Source organism: Callionymus lyra, chromosome 3, assembly GCF_982586985.1.
Source record: "Callionymus lyra chromosome 3, fCalLyr1.hap1.1, whole genome shotgun sequence".
Lineage (NCBI taxonomy): Eukaryota > Metazoa > Chordata > Actinopteri > Syngnathiformes > Callionymidae > Callionymus > Callionymus lyra.
In genome coordinates, this window is record NC_141820.1 from 17778815 (window position 1) to 17799752 (window position 20938).

General features: G+C 46.1%; 2 protein-coding genes across 2 annotated transcripts; one reads left to right on the forward strand and one right to left on the reverse strand.

Annotated features, from left to right (window-relative positions):
* Positions 1–962: 962 nt before the first annotated feature.
* On the reverse strand, positions 963–19570 carry cacna2d4a (calcium channel, voltage-dependent, alpha 2/delta subunit 4a). Its single transcript, XM_087786041.1, is given in 38 exon segments — positions 963–1097; positions 1169–1246; positions 1317–1437; positions 1506–1626; positions 1705–1754; positions 1822–1874; positions 2934–3009; positions 3090–3160; positions 3258–3320; positions 3408–3452; positions 3968–3982; positions 4310–4371; positions 12054–12119; positions 12219–12346; positions 12412–12504; positions 12568–12661; positions 12741–12838; positions 12900–12945; positions 13009–13076; positions 13137–13198; positions 13280–13351; positions 13407–13493; positions 13580–13654; positions 13721–13801; positions 13872–13949; positions 15285–15418; positions 15667–15745; positions 15812–15925; positions 16008–16097; positions 17058–17132; positions 17342–17492; positions 17744–17804; positions 17992–18123; positions 18188–18350; positions 18413–18472; positions 18543–18659; positions 19115–19196; positions 19536–19570. Coding segments are annotated over 38 exon segments (3231 nt in total).
* Positions 5044–11585, forward strand: lrtm2a (leucine rich repeat transmembrane protein 2a). The gene is made up of 7 exons (XM_087786731.1): positions 5044–5703; positions 7729–7854; positions 8261–8478; positions 9158–9283; positions 9345–9433; positions 9492–9649; positions 9820–11585. Exons 2-7 carry the CDS (start codon positions 7761–7763, stop codon positions 10296–10298), a joined length of 1164 nt encoding a protein of 387 aa, XP_087642857.1. The 5' UTR covers positions 5044–5703; positions 7729–7760; the 3' UTR covers positions 10299–11585.
* Positions 19571–20938: the final 1368 nt, after the last annotated feature.

Below are 20938 nucleotides of genomic sequence, written 5' to 3' on the forward strand. Positions count from 1 at the left end.
GCTGTTGCATTTAATAACGTGGATCATCAGAGCTGGTGTGACGTCAGCGAGGGCAGGTTCACTCCGCAGGCACACGGATTACACTGGTTAAATACAGGAGGAGCAGATTAATGCGCACAAAAATCATCTGGATTAAACAAACGCTCCAGAAATAGAAGGAATGTTAGAGCGGCGGCGAACAAGCCCGAACCTGAACGCAACATACCCGCGCAACATCAGCTAGAGCCGTCGTGGTGCGTTCACTGTTTTGCGGAAACAAGACATATATAAGTAAGTAATTTATAATTATAGAGCGCTTTTCTAGACCAGGGTCACAAAGCCCTTAAATAATCTAAAGACGAGAGATGATCTGATTATAACCACCAACTGTAATTATTTCAAATTATCACCAAATTAACGCAACTAAAGAAGGAGAAATTAGCTGGGATTATGGGCCTTTTTCATGTTATAAAGAAATAAAAAAATGAGCGCTTCCCACTTTACACGGAGAACATAAGTGTCGAAATGTATCAGTTTTAAAAATAAAATATGTTCTTTTTAAATGGCTGCCAAAATCCAGCCGCAGCAGACACGTTCCTATGAAAACCCTTGAAGCGTGAGACCTTCAGTGTATGTGCCCAGACCTCTTCAAAAACAAAGGAAGTTAAAAAAAAACAACTTTGAAGTTCTCCGTCCGTCCGTCGCCCCCACCTGACCAAAAAAATAGAGAAAGAGAAATAAAGCCCACCAGAAGAAGGGCCCTCTCTAACATGGAACTGGATGAGCCAGACGCCAAGAACCGGTTTATTGGAATTTTGTGTAGAAAACATTTCAACACGTGTTGGTGAAAAAACACAAAATCACTTTTTTGACCCCCAAACATAGACACACACACACACACACACACCTTAACATATTCACTCAGAATCATCATCAACAGGTCAACAACGCCATCATGGGCTCAATGACATCCTCAATAGGTGTCAAGGATGAATCAGTCCTGACCCGGACATGAACCGGTACCGTCACAGGTACGACCACAGGATGGACTGACAGACGAGGAGGAGACTCAGTGACGCGGATAAAGCCACTGCGGCGCCACAGTCGTTGGCGTTCTCCTGCAGGAGTGAAAGTAGTGTGAGTGACGTGAGAGTGTGTGTGTGTGTGTGTGTCATCATGGCAGCCTCACCTGACGGTGGTAGGCATGGCAAGATTCCGGGCGTCGGCGGATCTTCTGCGACTTCATGCGTTCACACTTGACGGACGCGTTATGTGTCAAGAGGTCAGGAAAGGTCACGGGGACTTTTGTGGGCTGATCATTTGGGAACTTACTAAAGGATATAACGCACTTCCTCCGGCTCCAGGGTGATGGGCGGGTGCTGCCGCGAGCAGTCGCAGTCGGCCTGGACCACCAGCAGCAGCAGGTTACTGTCGGGGATCTGCTGCACCACGAACATCCTGTCACACACACACACACTTGTGAGATGTCTATTGCGTCCACTAGAGGGCGGTAGATAACACGTTACTTCTGACAGCGTCCACACTTGATGATGCTGTTGGTCTCTTTGACCGTCGACTCGTAGATGAAACTGGGATACTCTGTGTCACATGGCTGCAGGAGGTCCGGACGCTTTTTATGAAGTGAAGCTGAAGACGTGAGTGAATGGGTTTGGGTGAGTGAGAGTCACTAGGTGTGTGTGTGTGTGTGTGGTGAAATGCTCTTACCATCAGTAAAAAAGTTCCAGATACTGCAGATGTTGGCGTCTAGGAGGAACCTGGGAAGACGCTACCTTTATCATCATCATCATTATTACCATCATTATTGAAATAAAAGAACCTTACAGCAGCATATTGGAGAAAAACCACCGCAGAGCTGAGAACAAAGTAAAGAGAGGCTGGAGCATGATGATGTCAAAGGATGATGATGAAGGATAGTGACGCATGATCGTGGTGGAGGATGATGAAGGTGGATGAAGAAAGGTTATAAAGAATAATGTACCGGAGGTGATGGTAATAAAGACAAATGACGATGAAGGACCACAAAGTACGTGGAAGATGAATGGTGATGAAAGAGGATAAAAAGTAGGACGATAAAGGAGGGTGATGAATATGATGGCGATGTTGAGGATTATGTTTATGAAAGGACGATGATGAATGATGATCAAGTGATGCAGAAAGAGAATGAAAAGTATGATAATGAAGGTGATGGTGAATGATGATAAGAAAGGAAGAGAATGAATGATGAATGATGGTGAAGAATAAACAAAAGTATGATGATGAAATGAAATGATGATGAAAAGTATGATGATGAAGGATGATGAAGAATAAACAAAAGTACGATGATGAAACGTATGATGATGAAAAGGATGATGAAAAGTTTGACAATGGTGAGTGATGATAAAAGAGGATGATGGTGACAAGGATGAAGATGAAGGTGATGAAGAATAAACAAAAGTATGATGATGAAAAGTATGATCATTATGGATGATGAAGAATAAACAAAAGTATGATGATGAAAAGTTTTACAATGGTGAGTGATGATAAAAGAGGATGATGGTGACAAGGATGAAGATGAAGGTGGCGATGAAATGTATGACGATGAAGGTGATGATGAAAGATGATAATGGAGAGGTTGATGATGGCGAATGATGATAGAAGAGGGTGACAATGAATTTTAAAGGATGAGGATGATGATGAAGGATGATGGTGATAATCATGAAGGTCATGATGAAATGTATGATGATGAAGGTAATGATGAAAGATGATAACGGAGAGGTTGATGACGGTGAATGATGATAGAAGAGGATGACAATGAATTATGAAGGATGATGAAGATCAAGGATGAAGAGGAAGGTGATGAAAGGTGATGATGGAGGGTGTGAGAAGACAGAAAACAGGTCAAGCTCAGCTCATAGAATCTCACTGAGGTGCTCAGAAAAAAAAAGTGATCTTACAGACAACAGTGGTCGGGCTTTGCTGACAGAGTGATTGTTCGTCTTGCACATCGCCTGGTAGTCAAACAAAGACACCCTGAACACACACATACACACACACACAAGAGAATGTGAACTACAGTCAACGTTTTCCAGCTGTGCGTTCGACAGTATTACCTTTTAAACATTCCCATCCTGATGAGTGTGCTCATCACCGACCCATCCACCTCACCGAGGAACCTTCCGCTCTGTCAAGACACACAGTTTTCCACACGTGGTCGTCACAAACCAATCAAATGCCATTATTAAGCCAATCTTGAGGAGCTGTGCTGTGTGTGAACGTACATCACTGCGTTGTCGAGAAATCACAACAAATCCGTTGTTGTCAACAACGTAACACAAAATGTCCTGAAAACAACAAAGAGACATAAACACAATGAAGTCAAGAGTCCAGTCACACATGAACTTGTGTGTGTGTGTGTGTTGTCCACTCACGAAGCTGTCACACTGCAGAGGACAGATCCCCTCCGCGTCTGAACACTGAAACACAATTATACACTTAACACACAATTACATTTAACCTAAATACTCTTTAAAATATATACACGTGTGACATAGTTTTAGTGGATGACAGAGAGAGTGTGTTTGTGAGCGTTTGTAGGAGAGTGTGTGTTTGTGACAGAGAGGGTTGTTTGTGTGTTTGATTGTGGGTGTGTGTCTGTACGTGTGTGAGAGTGAGAGTTTCTTTGTGAGTGAGAGTGTGTGTTTGTGAAAAGAGTGTGAACATTAAATAGTGTGTGTTTGTGTTAGAGAGTTTGTGAGAGTATGTGTTTGCGAGATAAATATAGTGTGTTTGTGATTGTGTGCGTGCAAAAGTGTGTGTCTGAGATAGTGAACGTGTGTTGTGTGAACGAGAGTGTGTGTTTGTGTGTGATGAATAGCGTTTGTGTTTTTGAGTGTGTTTTGTGCATGTTTGAGAGTGTGTTTGTATGTGTGTGAAACCGTGGGTTTGTGTGTGATTGAGAGTGTGTGTATGTGCGAGAGTGTGTACTCACATCAGTGTTGTTGGGCTGTAAAAAAACAAAAAAAACAAAAGAAGAAGTGATTCCTCCACCAGCAGTTTCATGTCAAATCACACTTTTTCTTCTTCACCATCATGGCCGTCATCATTGATAATATAGATTTGTATTTAGTAAGTTCAGATTTCAGCAGAGAACACTTGCCACTGTGTGAGAAATTTCTGGACACACTTTTTGACCTACTGAACTGTTCACTTGCGTTGCCTTGAGTTGTGTGTGTGTTACGTTTGTGATACAACATCAGCAGTTAAGACATTCACATGCAGACACAGAAACACCTGAAGTTGAGGTCTGACCTCACTGAGAGCCTTTTCTCACCTGAGAGGCAATGGCCCAGAATCTTGACTCCAGGACGTCCAGAGTCATCTGAACTCCCACAGCTGAAGAGAGAACAGACATCAGTCATGTGACGGTTCAGTCGAGCGTCGCACTTTACTTGTGTGACTTTGTGTGCCTGAGCCCTGGCAAGTGAGTGTGTGAGTGTGTATGTGAGTGAGACAGTTCTTTGCTCCAGGAGCACACATGGGTGCACAAGGCAGCATAAAGAACGTGTTCCAGCTCAGCAGCTCAGCAAAATATAATTACATAACAGCAAACACACACACGCGCGCACACACACACACACACTCACCCACATGTATATAAACACAATGAAGACGTGACACTTCGCATTAGTCTCAAAGACTCACATTTTCTCCCATCATCCTTTGCAGCCACTGAGCGACTGTTCTGCCTCCCTCTCTCGCTCACACACACACACACACCTGACTTTCCTGGAGTCATCATAGGAAACACTGACATCGGGTAACCAGAGCAACAGTCCCAGACCTGTGATTGGACAACACAGTGACGACACCTGCGCATTGTTGCAAGTTGTTTCAAATTTCCGCAGACACTCACTGACTAACACTAGCACACTGCTTGCTTGCCGGGGACCAGGTTGACCTCTGTGTGACCCTTGACATATGTTAGCATGTGAATGAGCGCCATTCTTTGTCGTGACACCATTTCTGTTTCATAAATAGTGTTTCCTGTCCAGTGGAACACACAAACCCGAACACCCTTAAAAGATCCCTCTACCTCACTCTCCTCATCCGTATGGTCACTCTCCTCCTTCATCTTGTTCTCCCCCGTCATCACCCTCCCCTTCCCCTTTTCCTCCTGCCTCCTCTCGTTCTCACTCTCTTCCTTTATCTCACTCTCATCCACCTTTCACATAATCCCTCACTCTCTATACCTTCTCCTACGTCTACGTCCGTCACAGAGCTGCAGGCAACACTCCCGTTACTATATTTGACACACACTCACACACACACACACACACACACACAGCTGAGTGCAGGAATCACAAACATAGCAACACACAAGGGGGTGAGAGTGTGACGACAGCAACCCAACACTGTCTCTCTCCCTCACAGACACACACATCTCCGTCACACACACACACGGGCAGCTCACGAGGCAGCAGCACCACTGAACCTCACAGAAGAAAACAGATCCAGCAGATTAATCTTCTCCTCCGTCTCTAAGCTGCTGCAATCCCTCCTCTGCTTCTCATCACCTCCAGCTCTTCATCCGTTCATCATCCTTCCACCCGTCCGTCTATTCAGCGTCTCAGCGGGGTGGGGGCTCCACCCGGGATTATTTCGAGCTTTTCGGTTTGTCCCGACATCTCCGTGGATTTGGGACGTGAAGGTAGAGCTGTGCTTAAGGTGAGTGTTTGTGTGTGTGTGTGTGTGTGTGTGTGTGTGTGTGATGCTGTGACCTGAACAGACATCCGTCGACAGCGGTGTGGCCATCACAACAGCTGAACATGTGACGGAGATGTCTACAATCGCCATGACGACGTCACAACCAGAAATGAGCGGTGCAGCTGCAGGAGCTAATGCGCATCATCTACCTTAGCACCGGGGTTCTTCTTTTGTCCCGCTAAGCTTCCGCATGCATTAGCGGGACTTGTTTACAAAACGATGACACGTAAACGTCGAGGGGGTAGTAGAACAAGGGGGCGCTACCAAATTGCAGCACATGAGCTTCGCTGGCTTGATTAATATTGAAGAGATTCAACCTGCCCCATGAGTCGACCTCTTCGGCGCCATCGGGACTTAAGCTGCGTGAACACTTTAGCTACATGAGCAACTTAGTTACGTGAGCAACTAAGCTATGTGAGCAACCAACTTCCTGCGCACTTTGGCTACATGAACAACTTAGTAACATGAGCAACTAAGTTATGTAAGCAACTAAGCTACATGAGTACTTTAGCTACATGAGCAACTAAGCTACATGCGCACTTTGGATACATGAGCAAATCAACTAGATGAGCACTTTAGCTACATGAGAAAGTCTACTACATGAAAACTTTAGCTACATGAGCAAGTCTACTAGATGAAAACTTTAGCTACATGAGCTAGGTGAGCAACTTAGCTAGGTGGGCAGCTAAGCTACGTGAGCAACTTGGCTACGTGAGCAACTAAGATACATAAGCAACAAAGCTAAGTGAGCAACTTAGCTAGGTGAGCAACTTAACTAGGGGAGCAGCTAAGCTACGTGAGCAACTTAGCTATATGAGCAACTAAGCTACATGAGCAACTAAGCTAGGTGAGCAACTTAGCTAGGTGAGCAACTAAGCTACGTGAGCAATTTAGCTACGTGAGCAATTTAGCTACGTGAGCAATTTAGCTACGTGAGCAACTAAGCTAGGTAAGCAACTTAGCTAGGTGAGCGACTAAGCCACGTGAGCAACTAAGCAACGTGAGCAACTAAGCAACGTGAGCAACTAAACTACGTGAGCAACTAAGCTAGGTGAGCAACTAAGCTACATGAGCAACTAAGCTAGGTGAGCAACTTAGCTACGTGAGCAACTAAGCTACATGAGCAACTAAGCTAGGTGAGCAACTTAGCTACGTGAGCAACTAAACTACGTGAGCAACTAAGCTAGGTGAGCAACTAAACTAGGTGAGCAACTTAGCTACGTGAGCGACTAAGCAACGTGAGCAACTAAGCTACATGAGCAACTAAGCTACATGAGCAACTATGCTACGTGAGCAACTAAGCTACGTGAGCAACTTAGCTACCTGGTTATCGACTTCAGCTTGGTGACAGAGAGTGAGGATATAGAGAGAGAATCATCAAACATCCCACTTGTGACGCCAAGGTCAGAAGAGCATGTGTCGTCGTGCAGTCGATGTGTGTGTGCGTCACCAGGACAGTGCTCAAGGTGATCAGATTAGAAAGTGTTTTTACAGCTGTGATGTCACTCATGTACAAGCCTAACATACACACATATGCTGAGCAGTGCTCACACTTTCATAATGTGTATTGAGATGGTTGTGAGTCCAGCTCACAGGTACACAACACCTCATAAAGTTTGTGCGACCATTTAATCACTTCCCACTGTGTCAGAGATGAAGAACGTATAAAGTGACGACGAAAGGAGTAACGCAACTCTACCACACAATAATGTGTCTCTCTGGTCATGCTTGTGTGTGTGTGCTGTGAACACGTGTGCGTGTCAGTATAAGTAAAGGTCTGTTTAGAACATTTGTGCATTGTGAACACGTGCTGGGGTGTGTGTTTGTGCGTGTGAAGGTCGAAGCTCTCAGAATAGCTTGACACTCTTGTGACGTGGAGGTGAAGATTGACTGAACTCTGACGCAGGAACGCGAAGAAGAAGAAGTGACAATGTCACCTAAAGGTGTGTGTCAAGGGAGTGATTCAAGGAGCATCTCTGTTCTCAGTCTTTCCCGGGTGCAGCCATGATGGCTTAAACATGCCCTCGAAGGAAACTAGCGTGGAGTCCCAGATGTCCCAGCCGGCCGCTGCCGTTCCCTCACCTGTGCCCCGCCCTCCTCTCTGCAGACCAGGTGAGTCCTCACACGCTCAGATAAAACATTCAAGAGCTCTGCAGACGTCCTGTAACAGGATCTGAGCGTAACTAGGGGCGACGAGTGGTGCTAAGTAACTGATGACATCACAGTGTCGTGTGTCATCCTGAAGTCACCACAGCTGCTGGAGGATTTGTTTTTTTTTAAGGAGGACGATTCACGTGACAGACTTCTGAACAAGCGTTCCGGACACACTTCCAATGTTAATCTAGGTCTAATCTGTGTTGATGCCGCTGTGGCGACCAGCTGACACGCCAACGTCCGGCAACGTAACCAATTTCATAAGTGATTATTTTTGTCACAGATTAGGACTAAGCGAGATGGAGCTGCCGCCACTGATGCTCGTCTTGCTTTCATCCACTAATCCGGCCTCCTCTCCTTCTAGCGCTCCTCCTCTGTCTCCTGGCCCCGCTGCTGGTGGTGGCCTCCTCCTGTCCCCCTCCCTGTCTCTGCTCCGACGGCCTGGTGGACTGCGAGGGTCGGGGTCTCACATCCCCGCCACCCCTGCACCTCCTTCCTGCAGGCAGCCGCTGCCTCCTGCTGGCCAACAACAAGATGACGGTGCTGACGGCGACTGTCTTCGCCAACGGGTCTGCTCTGGAGGTCAGAGGTCACATCTGTCCCTCAGTCACATGACTACCTCTGAGTTATGACTCTTGAGTTATGTGAGCAATGTCCAAAAGAACCCCACACGACTGCAACATTCCTCACACGCACATGGGTGAAGTGACAATCTGATAAAAGTGGTGAACTGGTGAAGTAATGAACTTTTAAAAATGGTGAACAGATGAAGTAATGAGATGGTAAAGTGGTGAACCGTTGAAGTAATGAACTGATAAAGTGGTGAAAAGATGAAGTAATGAGATGGTAAAGTGGTGAACAGGTGAAGTAATGAACTGGTAAAGTAGTGAACCGGTGAAGTAATGAACTGATAAAGTGGTGAACCAGTGAAGTAATGAACTGATAAAGTGGTGAACCGGTGAAGTAATGAAATGATGAAGTGGTGAACAGGTGAAGTAATGAACTGGTAAAGTAGTGAACAGGTGAAGTAATGTACTGATGAAGTTGTGAACTGGTGAAGTATTTAACTGATGAAGTGGTGAACTGGTGAAGTTATGAACTGATGATGTTATGAACAGATGATGTGGTGAACCTACGAATTAGTAAACTGATGAAGTGGTGAACTGATAAACAGGTAAAATAATAAACTGATGAAATAGTGAACCGGTAAAGTAATGAACTGATGAAGTGGTCAGACTGTCACAAATATTGTATTTCGCAGGAGCTGGACCTCTCCAACAACTACTTGGATCATATGCCGGCAGGATTATTCAGAGAAATGTCTAATTTGACCAAACTCAGTCTTCACAACAACTCGCTTACAGGGACTGACCCAAACCTGTTCCAGGTAATCCAGACTCCTTTTCCCCATATTTGTGTCTGCGGAACTTACCACCATCTGTTCTTAGGGCCTTACGGCTCTCCAGAGTTTGGACCTGTCGGTCAACGGTCTGTCCTCTATTCCTGTGGGCCTGCTGGACGAACTGCAGAGTCTCAGGTGACTGGCTCAAGAATCTTTCTGTCCCTGACATCAGACTGAACCCGTGTGCATGCAGGCGGCTGTCTCTGGCAAGGAACAGACTCCAGGGTCTGGAGCGGGCCGCCTTTGAGCCACTGACCCACCTCCAGCAGCTGGAACTGGGCCAAAACCCCTGGGAGTGTGACTGCAACCTGCGCGAGTTCAAGCACTGGATGGAGTGGCTACTGTATCGAGGTGGGTACTTTCACCCTAACTTCTCTGATTAATGGCCAGACCAGGTAGATCCACACAGGTGGTTGTAGTCTTGATGTACCCATTAAATAGCAACCTGTGTACCACTAAACAATTTTGACCACTGATGGTCTGGTTCCCTTTCGTCTCATCCTCCACCGTTTGTCCACTAGGGGGAGTGGTGGATGCCATGGAATGCACTCTTCCCAAGGACCTGCGAGGACGTGATATCAGAGGCGTCCCAGTGGAGATGTTCAACTACTGTCTTCAACTCGAGGATGAGAACGGGGTCGGTGATGGTCTTCGTTCCGGACCAGGCGGACCACCCTGTGGCAGGTCGCCCGTTACCGACTCTGGGATCAGTGAGGAGCCCGCCGGCCTTGCAACCGGGGCAGGGGAGGCCACCACCGACTGTGTCCGCGCCAGGTACAAACCCGCCAGTGTCCGCCGAGCCATCGGTACGGTGGTGATCGCCGGCGTGGTCTGTGGCATAGTCTGCATCATGATGGTGGCGGCGGCGGCATACGGGTGCATCTATGCCTCGCTGATGGCAAAGTACCAGAGAGAGCTGAAGAAGAGGCAGCCGCTGATGGGGGACGGTGAAGCTGACGGTGAAGACCGGGAGGAGAAACAGATCTCCTCTGTGGCCTAGAGGCTCGGTAGTGGAGGAGATGACACTAAAAGGGCTCAAAGAGAAGAGGAGCGACACCCAGTGTGACTGACACTTCCAGTCTTCCGTCCTTCGTCCTCTCTCTGGTTTACCTTCTACCTCCATGTCCCTCCCCCCCTCAACCCTGGTCGTCTCTGCAGCAACCAAACATATCACTGACTTGCAGGACAGGGGCCCAAAGTCCTTCACCAGTGATGTCAAAAAGTCCCTGACGGACTCTTCTGCAAACGTCACATCTACCAGAATGTCTGGACCAGAAGCCAGGAACCGCCTTGGACCAGGAAAATAATGGAACTTCTCAGGACTTTCAAAGTGGTAAAAGTGGGAATAGCTGTTCTTTACACAGAGTGGACTCCTGGTCAAGGCGCGACTTTCCAATCCTTTAGAATCCCAGTGTTCAGACAAGAGAGTAGTCTGGACCTGGACAAGCCCCCCCCCCCACAGTCAGCCACTAGTGGAGATACACATGAGATCTTCAGGTTCCGCACCTCTGTGACTGTCGAACTGAGGTCTTTAGCCAGCAATGTAGCAGTAAACATGAATATTTCACCTCCAGAGAGCCGAGTCAGCTCTTCAGAACCACAAAGAGAAACTAAACCTTTGGCTCCCGCACTTTAACTCCTCCCCCGTGGACCTGGTCCGGTCAGGACGGCACCCATTCTCCTCCTCTTCCTCTCTGAGTTATGACTGTGTCACGTTTATTCCTGGCTGGGTTTTACCGTGAACCCACTGAAGAACGTGACCCCTGGACCAGGTCACCCCACATGCAGCATTTCTCTTTGTTTATGCTTTTTTTGTCGATAAAGTTTCTGTCACAGAAGATGTTCAGAGTCGCCATAACAGCTGCGTCCTTCACAAAAACCGCCACAAATTACGACCAGGGCATTTGGTTGAATAATTGAAACTATGTTTGGCACAAATCAGGAAGTTTTCTGTTGATCAGTCGCAAAAGTTTTGCAATTTCCAAGTAGCACCTGAAAGCACCATCAGGAAATTGAACCTAAGCGCCATCTAGTGGTTTTAAAGATGAGGATGTAATAATTGTTACCCGGTGTTGTATGTTTAAGTCAGACTAGAAATCAGGAAATATTTTACAACATACATGCATTAGAGTGTGCAGATCGAGTGTGTGTGTGTGTGTGTGTGTGTGTGTGTGTGCGTGCGTTTGTGTGTACTTGCGTATTGGTTTGTCCGGTCTTCAGCGACTCTGAACTCTGTCTGTGACTGCAGGATCTCTGCAGTTCTGGTGTTGTTGTAGCTAATATATTAGCTTCCTTTAGCCCCAGTGTTTGTTTGTGTGTGTATGTGTGAGAGAGAGTGTGTGTGTGTGTGTGTGTGTGTGTGTGTGTGTGTGTGTGTGTGTGTGTAAGTTTGCACGTTGGTGTGGTTATACAATAAATTCTAGTTTGGTACATAGAGTTGCTGAGTTGAGTTTTCAGTTCAACGAGCATGTGTTTGTCCATGTGTGTGTCTGTATGAGGTGTATCCATTTGTGCGTCTAACTTGTGTGTGGCTCTATGTGTGTGTGTCGATGCACCTGTTAGTATGTGTGCCCATGTGTGCTTCTTAATGTGTTTATCTGTGCGTTTTTTTCCACGCACGTGTGAGTCGATGCGCGTGTGTGTATATGTGTGCATGTATGTGTGTGTGTGTTTTTATGTGTGTCTTCATATATGTTTGTTCCTCTATGTGTGTGCGTTTGCTTGTGTGTGTCTGTATCCACAACGAATATCTTACCTCCAGCAATAGCAGTTTTCTTTCCGACTGTGACAGTGACCGATGTGGCGGCAATCACGATCCTGCCTTCACACACACAGACAGTGTGAAAATGCACAGCAGCATCAATTTCTGTGGTTACAGAAAAAAAAATAGCAACACAAAGACACACAACTTTTCCGTTACCTCTGTTGACCTCTCTTGGGGTGTAGTACACAAACTGTCCTGCAGGACTCTCTGCAGCTCTTCGGTACCAGACCGGGAAGTGATCCAGAGTGAAACTGTTCTCCTTGTCACTGGAGGTCAAGAACCACCTGGACAACACACACACAACTCTATCAGGCATCTGTGTCACACCTCGTTGCCATCATCAACTCACGTGGCGACTCGTTTCTCAATTCCTGTGTATCTCTGAAACCTGGTCAGACCGGACCGAGTTCCCAGAAACGCTGTCTCCACCCCCTCGTCCATCCTGAGACACACACACACAGTCAGAAAGCAGGTAGTCACGTGTGTGTTTGTGCGTGTCGTTCACCCTGATGCGTTGAGCATGAGGGCGGTCCAGTAAGCCTCCATTGGTGCCGTGACCACGGCGTCGAACAGAGTCTGCTGAAGCAGCTTCATATCACCTGTGGAAACTTCACAAGTGAGGACCAGCACAAAGAGAGGGAAAGGGCAAAGACCAGGACCGGGCGAGAGGAGACTCACACTCGAGGTGTGGTTCTTCGCCCATGAGGAATCTGACCACTGCCTGCAGCTGAGTGAGTTTGCGGTGAGCTGGGTCGATGTCCGTCTCGCAGTAGGTCCTGAAAGAGAAGCAGAAGCCTCACACACCTGAACCAGCGGCAGCAGATCAAACCTGCTCACCACTCGCTAGCCAGGGTCAAATCCGGAGCCATGAGGTCATGAAGGCCTGAGGAAGAAGATGATGAAGATGATGAAAATAATGACGACAATGAGCAGCAGATATCCTCACCTTCTTCCACAGAAACATTCCCACTAAACAGAAACTGTCCGTAATCTGTTGTGAGTGCTATTCCCAGACTGGAGAGGAAGAAAGTTGTTGGTACAAATCCAGATAGAAAGCGACCGAGAAAAGGTCACCTGAAGGGGGTTTCACTGATGATGGTGTAGAAGTAGTCGTTCCTCAAGAACATCACCCTTCTCTGCAGAGGTAATAACACACAACACGTCTCAGAACACACAACGTGATTCTCAGAGTGAAGTGAACAGGCAGGAGTACTCACTCCTTTGTCCACTGTCGTCCTCACGTCCAAGGTCATAGTGCCCGTCTCTCCTTTGACCATGGCTGTCCTCAGCTGGAAGAAACAGTGTTAGTTTGGGGTAAAGACGAGCTGAGGATACGATGAGCACCTTCTCTTCTGTGTCCTCCCATTCCACCTCTGACAGATCCACACTGTTGTAGTTCGGTTTGGGCTTCAGCTTTTTTCCTTCTCTGTACTGCACACACACACACACACACACACACACACACACTCTCAATCCGAAGATGCACTTGAATGAATTTGACAAAGACTTGAACATACCAGAGGTCGAAGGTCAGGGTGAGACAGAATGTAACCGTTGTTTGTAATGAGGAAGGCGTAACCGTGAACGCCCAGCTGCAGAGCGCAACACACAAGTCACATGACCTCAGTAGTATCTTTGCGCCACAGTTCTGGACTCACCTGGTATCTGGGCGCCAACCTCATGAGCTCCCGCAGAGCCACATCTGTTCCCACCACACCCAGCAAGATGCCGTGTGTCAGCTGTTGGACACACAAACCACACATGTTACACATCAACACAACTTTACTCCAACGCAACAGCACAACTCACCGTCTCCTTCTTCTTGCTGAACACTGGCATTGCAACGGACGTCATCAACAGCAGACTCTGAGCTTGAGTGTTGAACAGCTGTTTCACACACAAACAAACACACACACAAAATCCCAGGGAGACGTCACCATTAACTGGGTAACTGTTGCATTGACCTTGATTACCATGGATACTACTACAAGGCTTTCAAACAAAACACGACAAGTGACTGGTTTAGGGTCTAAGTTAATTCAGAGGGCGTGACTGATGCCACAGGTTCCTTATAATATGGGATGAGGGGCTTGCGACAAGTTTTCTGTGGACTTGTTGCCTCTTCCATGAATTCCACAAAGTCTGTCGTATAAAACGTTCAAGCTGGAAAGTTTAACTTCTGTCACAATTAATCAGAGCCCAGATTTTTCCCAGGCAATCACAGAGAGAAAAATGACAAGCACAGGATAGATCTGTGGTAGCCAGATATGTTAGTCAGATTTCGTTGCCATTTCTGTATCTCAACATTAGATAAAGAGCTACAATACAGCTGCCCTCATTCACCATCTCTACTGACATAACACCCGATATCCAACAGATTGACCTACTTTTTAAGTTGGACTTGAGAGACAGAAGGAAATTGTTCTGTCGTCAGAAAACAGTTATAAAATCAGGTCTTAGTAGCAGGGGTAGTGTCTAAGTGTGACTAAGTTTTGTTGATGTTAATTACTATGGCAACTGTTACATTGACCTTGGCAACCATGCTAATTCTAATATAGAATTTGGTAACCATGGTAACTGTTACATTGACTTTGGTACCCATGGCTAATTTAACATTTTATTTGGCAACCATGTTAACTGTAACATTGACTTTTGCAACCATTTGGTAAATATGGTACATTAAAAATTGACGTTGATAACAAGGACTGATTTTGATAATCCTAGTAACTGTTTTATTGACTTTGGTAACATTCTAGCTGTAATATTGATGTTTGAAACGTGGACGCTGTAACAGTGACGTTGATAACCTTGGTAACTGTAAAAGTGAGAGTGATAACTATGGTAAGTGTTACATTGACTTTTGGCAACCTTGGCAACTGTTACATTGATTTTGGTAACAATTTAAAATTGACTTTGGTAACAAGGAATGATTTTTGTTAACCTTAGTAACTGCTTGATTGACTTTGACTTTTGATATATTTATGTTGGTAACTGTGGCAATTTTAGTGACTGTAACAGTGATCTTGGTACCTGTCTGAACTACTAGGATACACAGTAACTAGGGCAGCTAGTCACAAACAAGGCAGACTAGCTAGTTTTGAGAGTGGGCAGCTAAGATTACCTCGGCTGTGTTTGGTAGCTGGATTCATGATGATGCGCACGAGACAAATGAAACAAGACAGATGATGTATCCATTTGAACTGGTTCTAGAGGATTACTAACCACACTATCCATGTAGGCCTCAGTCCAAATGATGTCATGGTCATGGTTTATGACCATTGGTCGACTGAGGACGTGAAGATACTCCATCACATTTTCCTGGACATCTGCCAGCGTGGACACGTGTGTGTAGAACCCTACATACACACACAGAGAAACACACAAACCATAGTTTGTTTGATGGTAATCTGGTATTTAATCTGCTGTCTCAGGATTTCTATTCGGTCAGATTAGGAGCTTTAATTCAGCAGTACTAGCGAATGGTCAGCAAGGGGAGGCAAAGCTCTGATGCTGCTGAAGATGTGCAGTGACTGACAGATACACGTCACATTGATTTAGAATAAGAGAACCTCAGAGCTCTACACAAACACAAACAAACAGACACCTTTGTTGTTGCAGGCTATCCACTTGACGTTCTCAGCAAACGTCACCTCCCGTCCGATCAGATACGTGAAAACCCGAACCTAAAGGCAGAACATGTTGTTAATACACAACTATTTGTGTGGGTTTTGTGTGTTTGTAGGCCTCACTCTTCTCTCCGGCCAGTTGAAATCTTCAAACACATCCTGGAAATCTTCCATCGCTCCGTCTGTGATCAACATAATGGCCTGGTTACACAAACTGCCCTGACCCAGCGCGGCGGTCTGCGCACACAAAGACACACAAACACTCTCAGTTAAACTAGAACTCCATTGTCAAAAGCCCAAATAATCACACGGCCAGGACCTCGTTGAGGATCTTGAACGATTCCTTCATTGCATTTTTCACTTTTCCTTCTCCTTTCACATGAAGCCCGTCCACCAGAAGTTTGAAGTGCTGCAGACACACACAAAGTGCACAAACCACAAAGACACACATGTACACTGTCAGTTAGAGAGATTACACACATCTGCTGAAAAAAACTGACCAACCACTGGACATCCGGAATATAATCTGGATTATAAACCTGAGGAAACACACAGTGAGAGCGGCACGAATCCATTATTGTGAAGTTCGGCTTCGTTCCAAACTAAGGGAGTCATGGCTCGGCAGGAAATGAGAATAAAAACATACACAACAGGAGCAATAACACAAAAGTGGTGCACAATTTTGTGTGTAACTTGGCAGCATCTGGCAGCCACTTGGCCTCTCTGGAGATTTGACCAATCACATGATAGTCTGAGCAGTCATGTGACAGCTACCTTACCTGAACTACTGTGAGAATGTGGTGGACGAGGGAGGGATTATTCATTCTGACACACACACAGTAACACAAACACTCGCATACAGACACACTTACAACCATGGACACAGAGATACACACTCACAGACACACGCAAAAGAAAAATGCACACAAACACAAGAACACCTACATACAGCCACGCACACACGTACACAAAAAACACACAATGGCACACACACACACACTCACAAATACACTGACGCACAAAACCATGTACACACAAGCACAAAGAAACATACAATCACAAACACACTCAAAGACACAAACACTTACAAACAAACATACACACACCGTCATACTCAATCACACACAGACACACAAAAACTCACATACTTACACGCACTATCAAACACACGCATACAAACAAACACGCACGCATTGCTAAACACATACACAGGGAGTTTAAATTGACTGGAAATAGTAAGTGTTGTCAGGAGAGCAGGAAGTTATGTCACCAAAACTGGACACAAGTGTGTTTGTCAGGTTTTCCTGGAGAGATTAAGCTGCCGACAAGCAAAGATCCGAGATTAACCAACTGTGTGTGTGACTTTCACCTCTCTGTTGTCCAGGTCAGCCTGCACCAGAATTCCCTGGAAACACGGCTCCACGTATCGGACGTAGTCGCTGTACTGAAACACATACAGACATAATGACACAGATCTGATCAGGTCATCTTATATGTTGGCTTTTTTGTGTTTCTTTGTGTGTATGTTTGCGTTGTTGTGCTCATTTCTGTATTTGTTTGTGTGTGTGCACGTGTTCATATTTGAATTGTGTTTTTTTTGTGTCTGTGTAAGTTCTTCATGATGAGCCTGTGTGTGAGTGTGTGAGTCCTCACAGCAATGATGTTGACAAAGTCGTTTTCTCCAAGTGTGTCCAAGATTGTGTTGATTGTGTGTTTGGCAATTGTGAGTCTGAGTCCTTTCATGCTTCCGCTGACGTCCACAACAATAACAACGTCCTTCGGGGAAGTGGCAGCCTGGATGTACCTGAGACAGACCGGCAGACAGACAGGTGAAGGTCGGCATGCCCAGCACTGATCCTGTTACTGGTTGAGCTTCATCTCTTTATTCTGGTCCTTGATCCCATTAGGAACCAGATTTCCTCCCCATCCTGGTCCAAGTGCCCACAAGGCTGTGATCCCACACACACACACACCTCACGCTATGACAATGTCTCACATCGACCTCGGGACCAGGGTGAAGAGAGTCAGAGGAATAGATCACATGAACCACTTTACCAATTTCTGTTCCTGGAGTCAAAGGTCACCACGCCGTTCTCATCCGGGATCCACTGAATCCCTGAAGGAGGAGGAGGAAGTGAGTTCAGGATAAAACCAACACACACACAAATACACAGACCCCACTCACACACACAATAGTGTGATGTCAGGAGGTCAGTTGTTGAGTCAGAGCTGTGTCAGGATTTAGCTGCTGAATAAACCTTTTTTTTGCGTGTGTGTGTGTACGTGTTGAAGTGTGTGTGTACCTGGATAGAGTCTAAAAAACCCTGCAGCGCTGCCGAAATACTGCCACGTGAGAGTAGGATCTTTCTGGAAGTTATCGATGAAAACATCATTCAGAGCCTCTGACATGTAGACACCATTGACGATGTCTGGATCTGAAACACACATCAGTTTGAGTCAGTGTGTGCGTGAGACAGTGCGAGTGTGGTATAGAGTTACCTCTGTTGTACACGTTTGTGGGCACCTGGATGTTGCTCTGTTGTGTGTTGACGGCAAGCTTATTGAAATGTTCGTTCTCCTCCAGAGAGAAATCGCCACCGAGCGGCAGAGGCTCTCCGTCCTCATCCACGGTGTTGATGAGAAGAGAGTTGAAGTAGTCAAACTGTAACCACAGAACTTCGGGTGAAACACTGAGCACGTACACAAATTCAGTCAGTCTGGTACCTCCAGGGTTTCGTTGTACTCATGGTATAGATCAGCGTCTTCTGCCGACTCGGCTAACCTCTGGGAGCAAAAAACGAGTCGGGTCACGTTGAGGGACCAAAACCAACAATTAGTCATGAACGTTTCATACCTTCACTGACTTCATCTTCCTGCCAAGCATTTCCTCCATATCCCCCGCGATCTTCTTCACCAGCTGCTCCCCGTCAACCTCTTCCAGCTTTACCACTCCCTCCACGTCCTTGTATTTCTGATACACACATGAACACACACCATGTCGACAACGATTATTGATGATTACATGACAGGTCTGTGATGATGGATTTGGCATTGCTATGGTTACCACCTATGCATCAGCACAGCGACCTCTGTAGGTCGTTTGTGGTTGAAGTGAAACAGTTGCACGTGTGTGAGAAAAAAAAAAACTGGCAGATGGTGGTGCTGGCGGGAGAAACGCACAAGATAAATCACACACTCACTCGCACATACTGAGTCACAAACGCTATTACATATACACATTTAGACGCACAAACATGCGCATGAAATCACACATGCCCACTCGCAAAGAAACACAGGTTTAGCTGTGATATATGTTGTGCAGTAAAGCTTGTGGCACTCTGAGTGGCTGACAAAAGTTGGGTGAGGGGTCAGTGGGGAGGAGACAAAACAATGTGAAGTGTGGAAGTTGATAACAGTGACTTTTACCTTCTGCAGCAGTTTGGCACCGGAATATCTTGCAGACAAAGTGGAAATGTCTTTGCTGAAGGTAAGCGCCCACTGCTGCACCCTGGACACGCACAAACAAGCACACGCGGGTGGATCTATCAGTCAAGACTTTGTTTCGGGGTGGAAAGGTTAACAGGTGTTGTGGCTGGTGCGACACACTGATCAACACAATCCCAGATTGAAGCAGATTACAGCAAAGGTGACAGATTATATGGTGCAAACTAACATGCTAATCCTCGCTGCGACCTGAGGAGGCAAGAGAACAGACAGGAAGTGGCAGATGCCGCGCTCGTCGGGGAGTCGCCACCTCCTCACCTGCTAGCACGTGTGACAGTTTACCCACGCTAGTTCTCTCGGATTACAAACACATTGACACGAGTGGCTTTCTGTGTGAACTTACACTTCCGGGGAGATCTTCAACTGTCCGTCCACCATTGTCCCCAAGGTGATAATTACCACCATCTTAATAATCGTCATCATCTTTTATTGCTCTTCCCAAAATTCCAGAGGCTTTTCCTGCCGGCAGCTGCACCTGTGGAGCCAGAACACACACACACAGGTGAGGTTGGATGAAGATGATACAGATAAAATCTACTCTCATTGAACAAGAGACACAAGCGAGAAGAAGAGCCAAAGGGGATGCAGAAGAAACATCATTGTAAGGATGACACTTAAGTGAGGATACACTTAAGAGACAGTCAAGAGACTTACTGTGACATAAGAGATTATTACAAGACAAACAAGACACATTAATGACAAACATGAGACGCACAAGAAACTGAGACACTTAAGAGATAGAGACACTTAAGGAACATGCTTGAGACTCTTAAGAGACAAACAAGTGACTGTTTTGAGACAAACAAGAGACTTTTAAGAATCAAACAAGAGACGCTTAACAGACGTCAGATGATATATAACAGCCGTGGAAGGAGACATCAAGAGGACAGAGAACTGGGAATGAAGTGACGAGAGAAGGGGACAGTAAGTCATTTGAAGGTTTGGCGAAGAGTCTCAGACTTAAGGCTGCAGGGACTAGGGCTTGGAGTACAGTTCTTCTAGACATCATCGGAACTTGCCTGCTGAGAGATCCCTGAGTCACATCCATGAGTGAGGAGGGGAATTCATCCCACAACCAGGCAACCTTCAAGTTCTCCTGTGTGTCAGCTGGGATGGACACAGATAACCAAAGATTGTGGAGCGATCCAGCCTGTCAAAGATCAGCAGGCTCCAGGATTCACACCGGAATGAAGACAATTTCCTCCCAAGTGTGTGATCCCACCGCGCTCCATTGGCTTCCTGCTCCCACAACACGCAACGTCGCTAAAACAAGTACACACAAATGTTCCCACACACAGTTGGTCCGGTAGAGTCATGATCTTTACATTCCTGTGAGGAAGAGGGGTGAAGAGTACTGATGAAGAGGACGGACCAGGGCACTCTCTTTCCAACATAATCCCAGCAGGATTAAAACTCCTCCTCCCACTACAGACACTCTCTCTCTTTCAAGCACACACTCACTTAAATAGGATAAATACACACACAAAGACGTGCTCACGCAGAGACTCACAAAGAACAAATGCACTGGCACACACAACTACAGTAGACTTCAAAATATACACACTCACACACGCACACAAAGACTGGGAGTCAGCCGGTCAGAAAAAACAACCAAAGCAAATGAATCATACACATTCAAACACAACACGTCACATGGACACACAATAACAGATGTGGACCCCCCCATTGACCCAGATTGCAGTTCATTATGATGAAGTTAACTCTCCACATTCACTCACACAATGA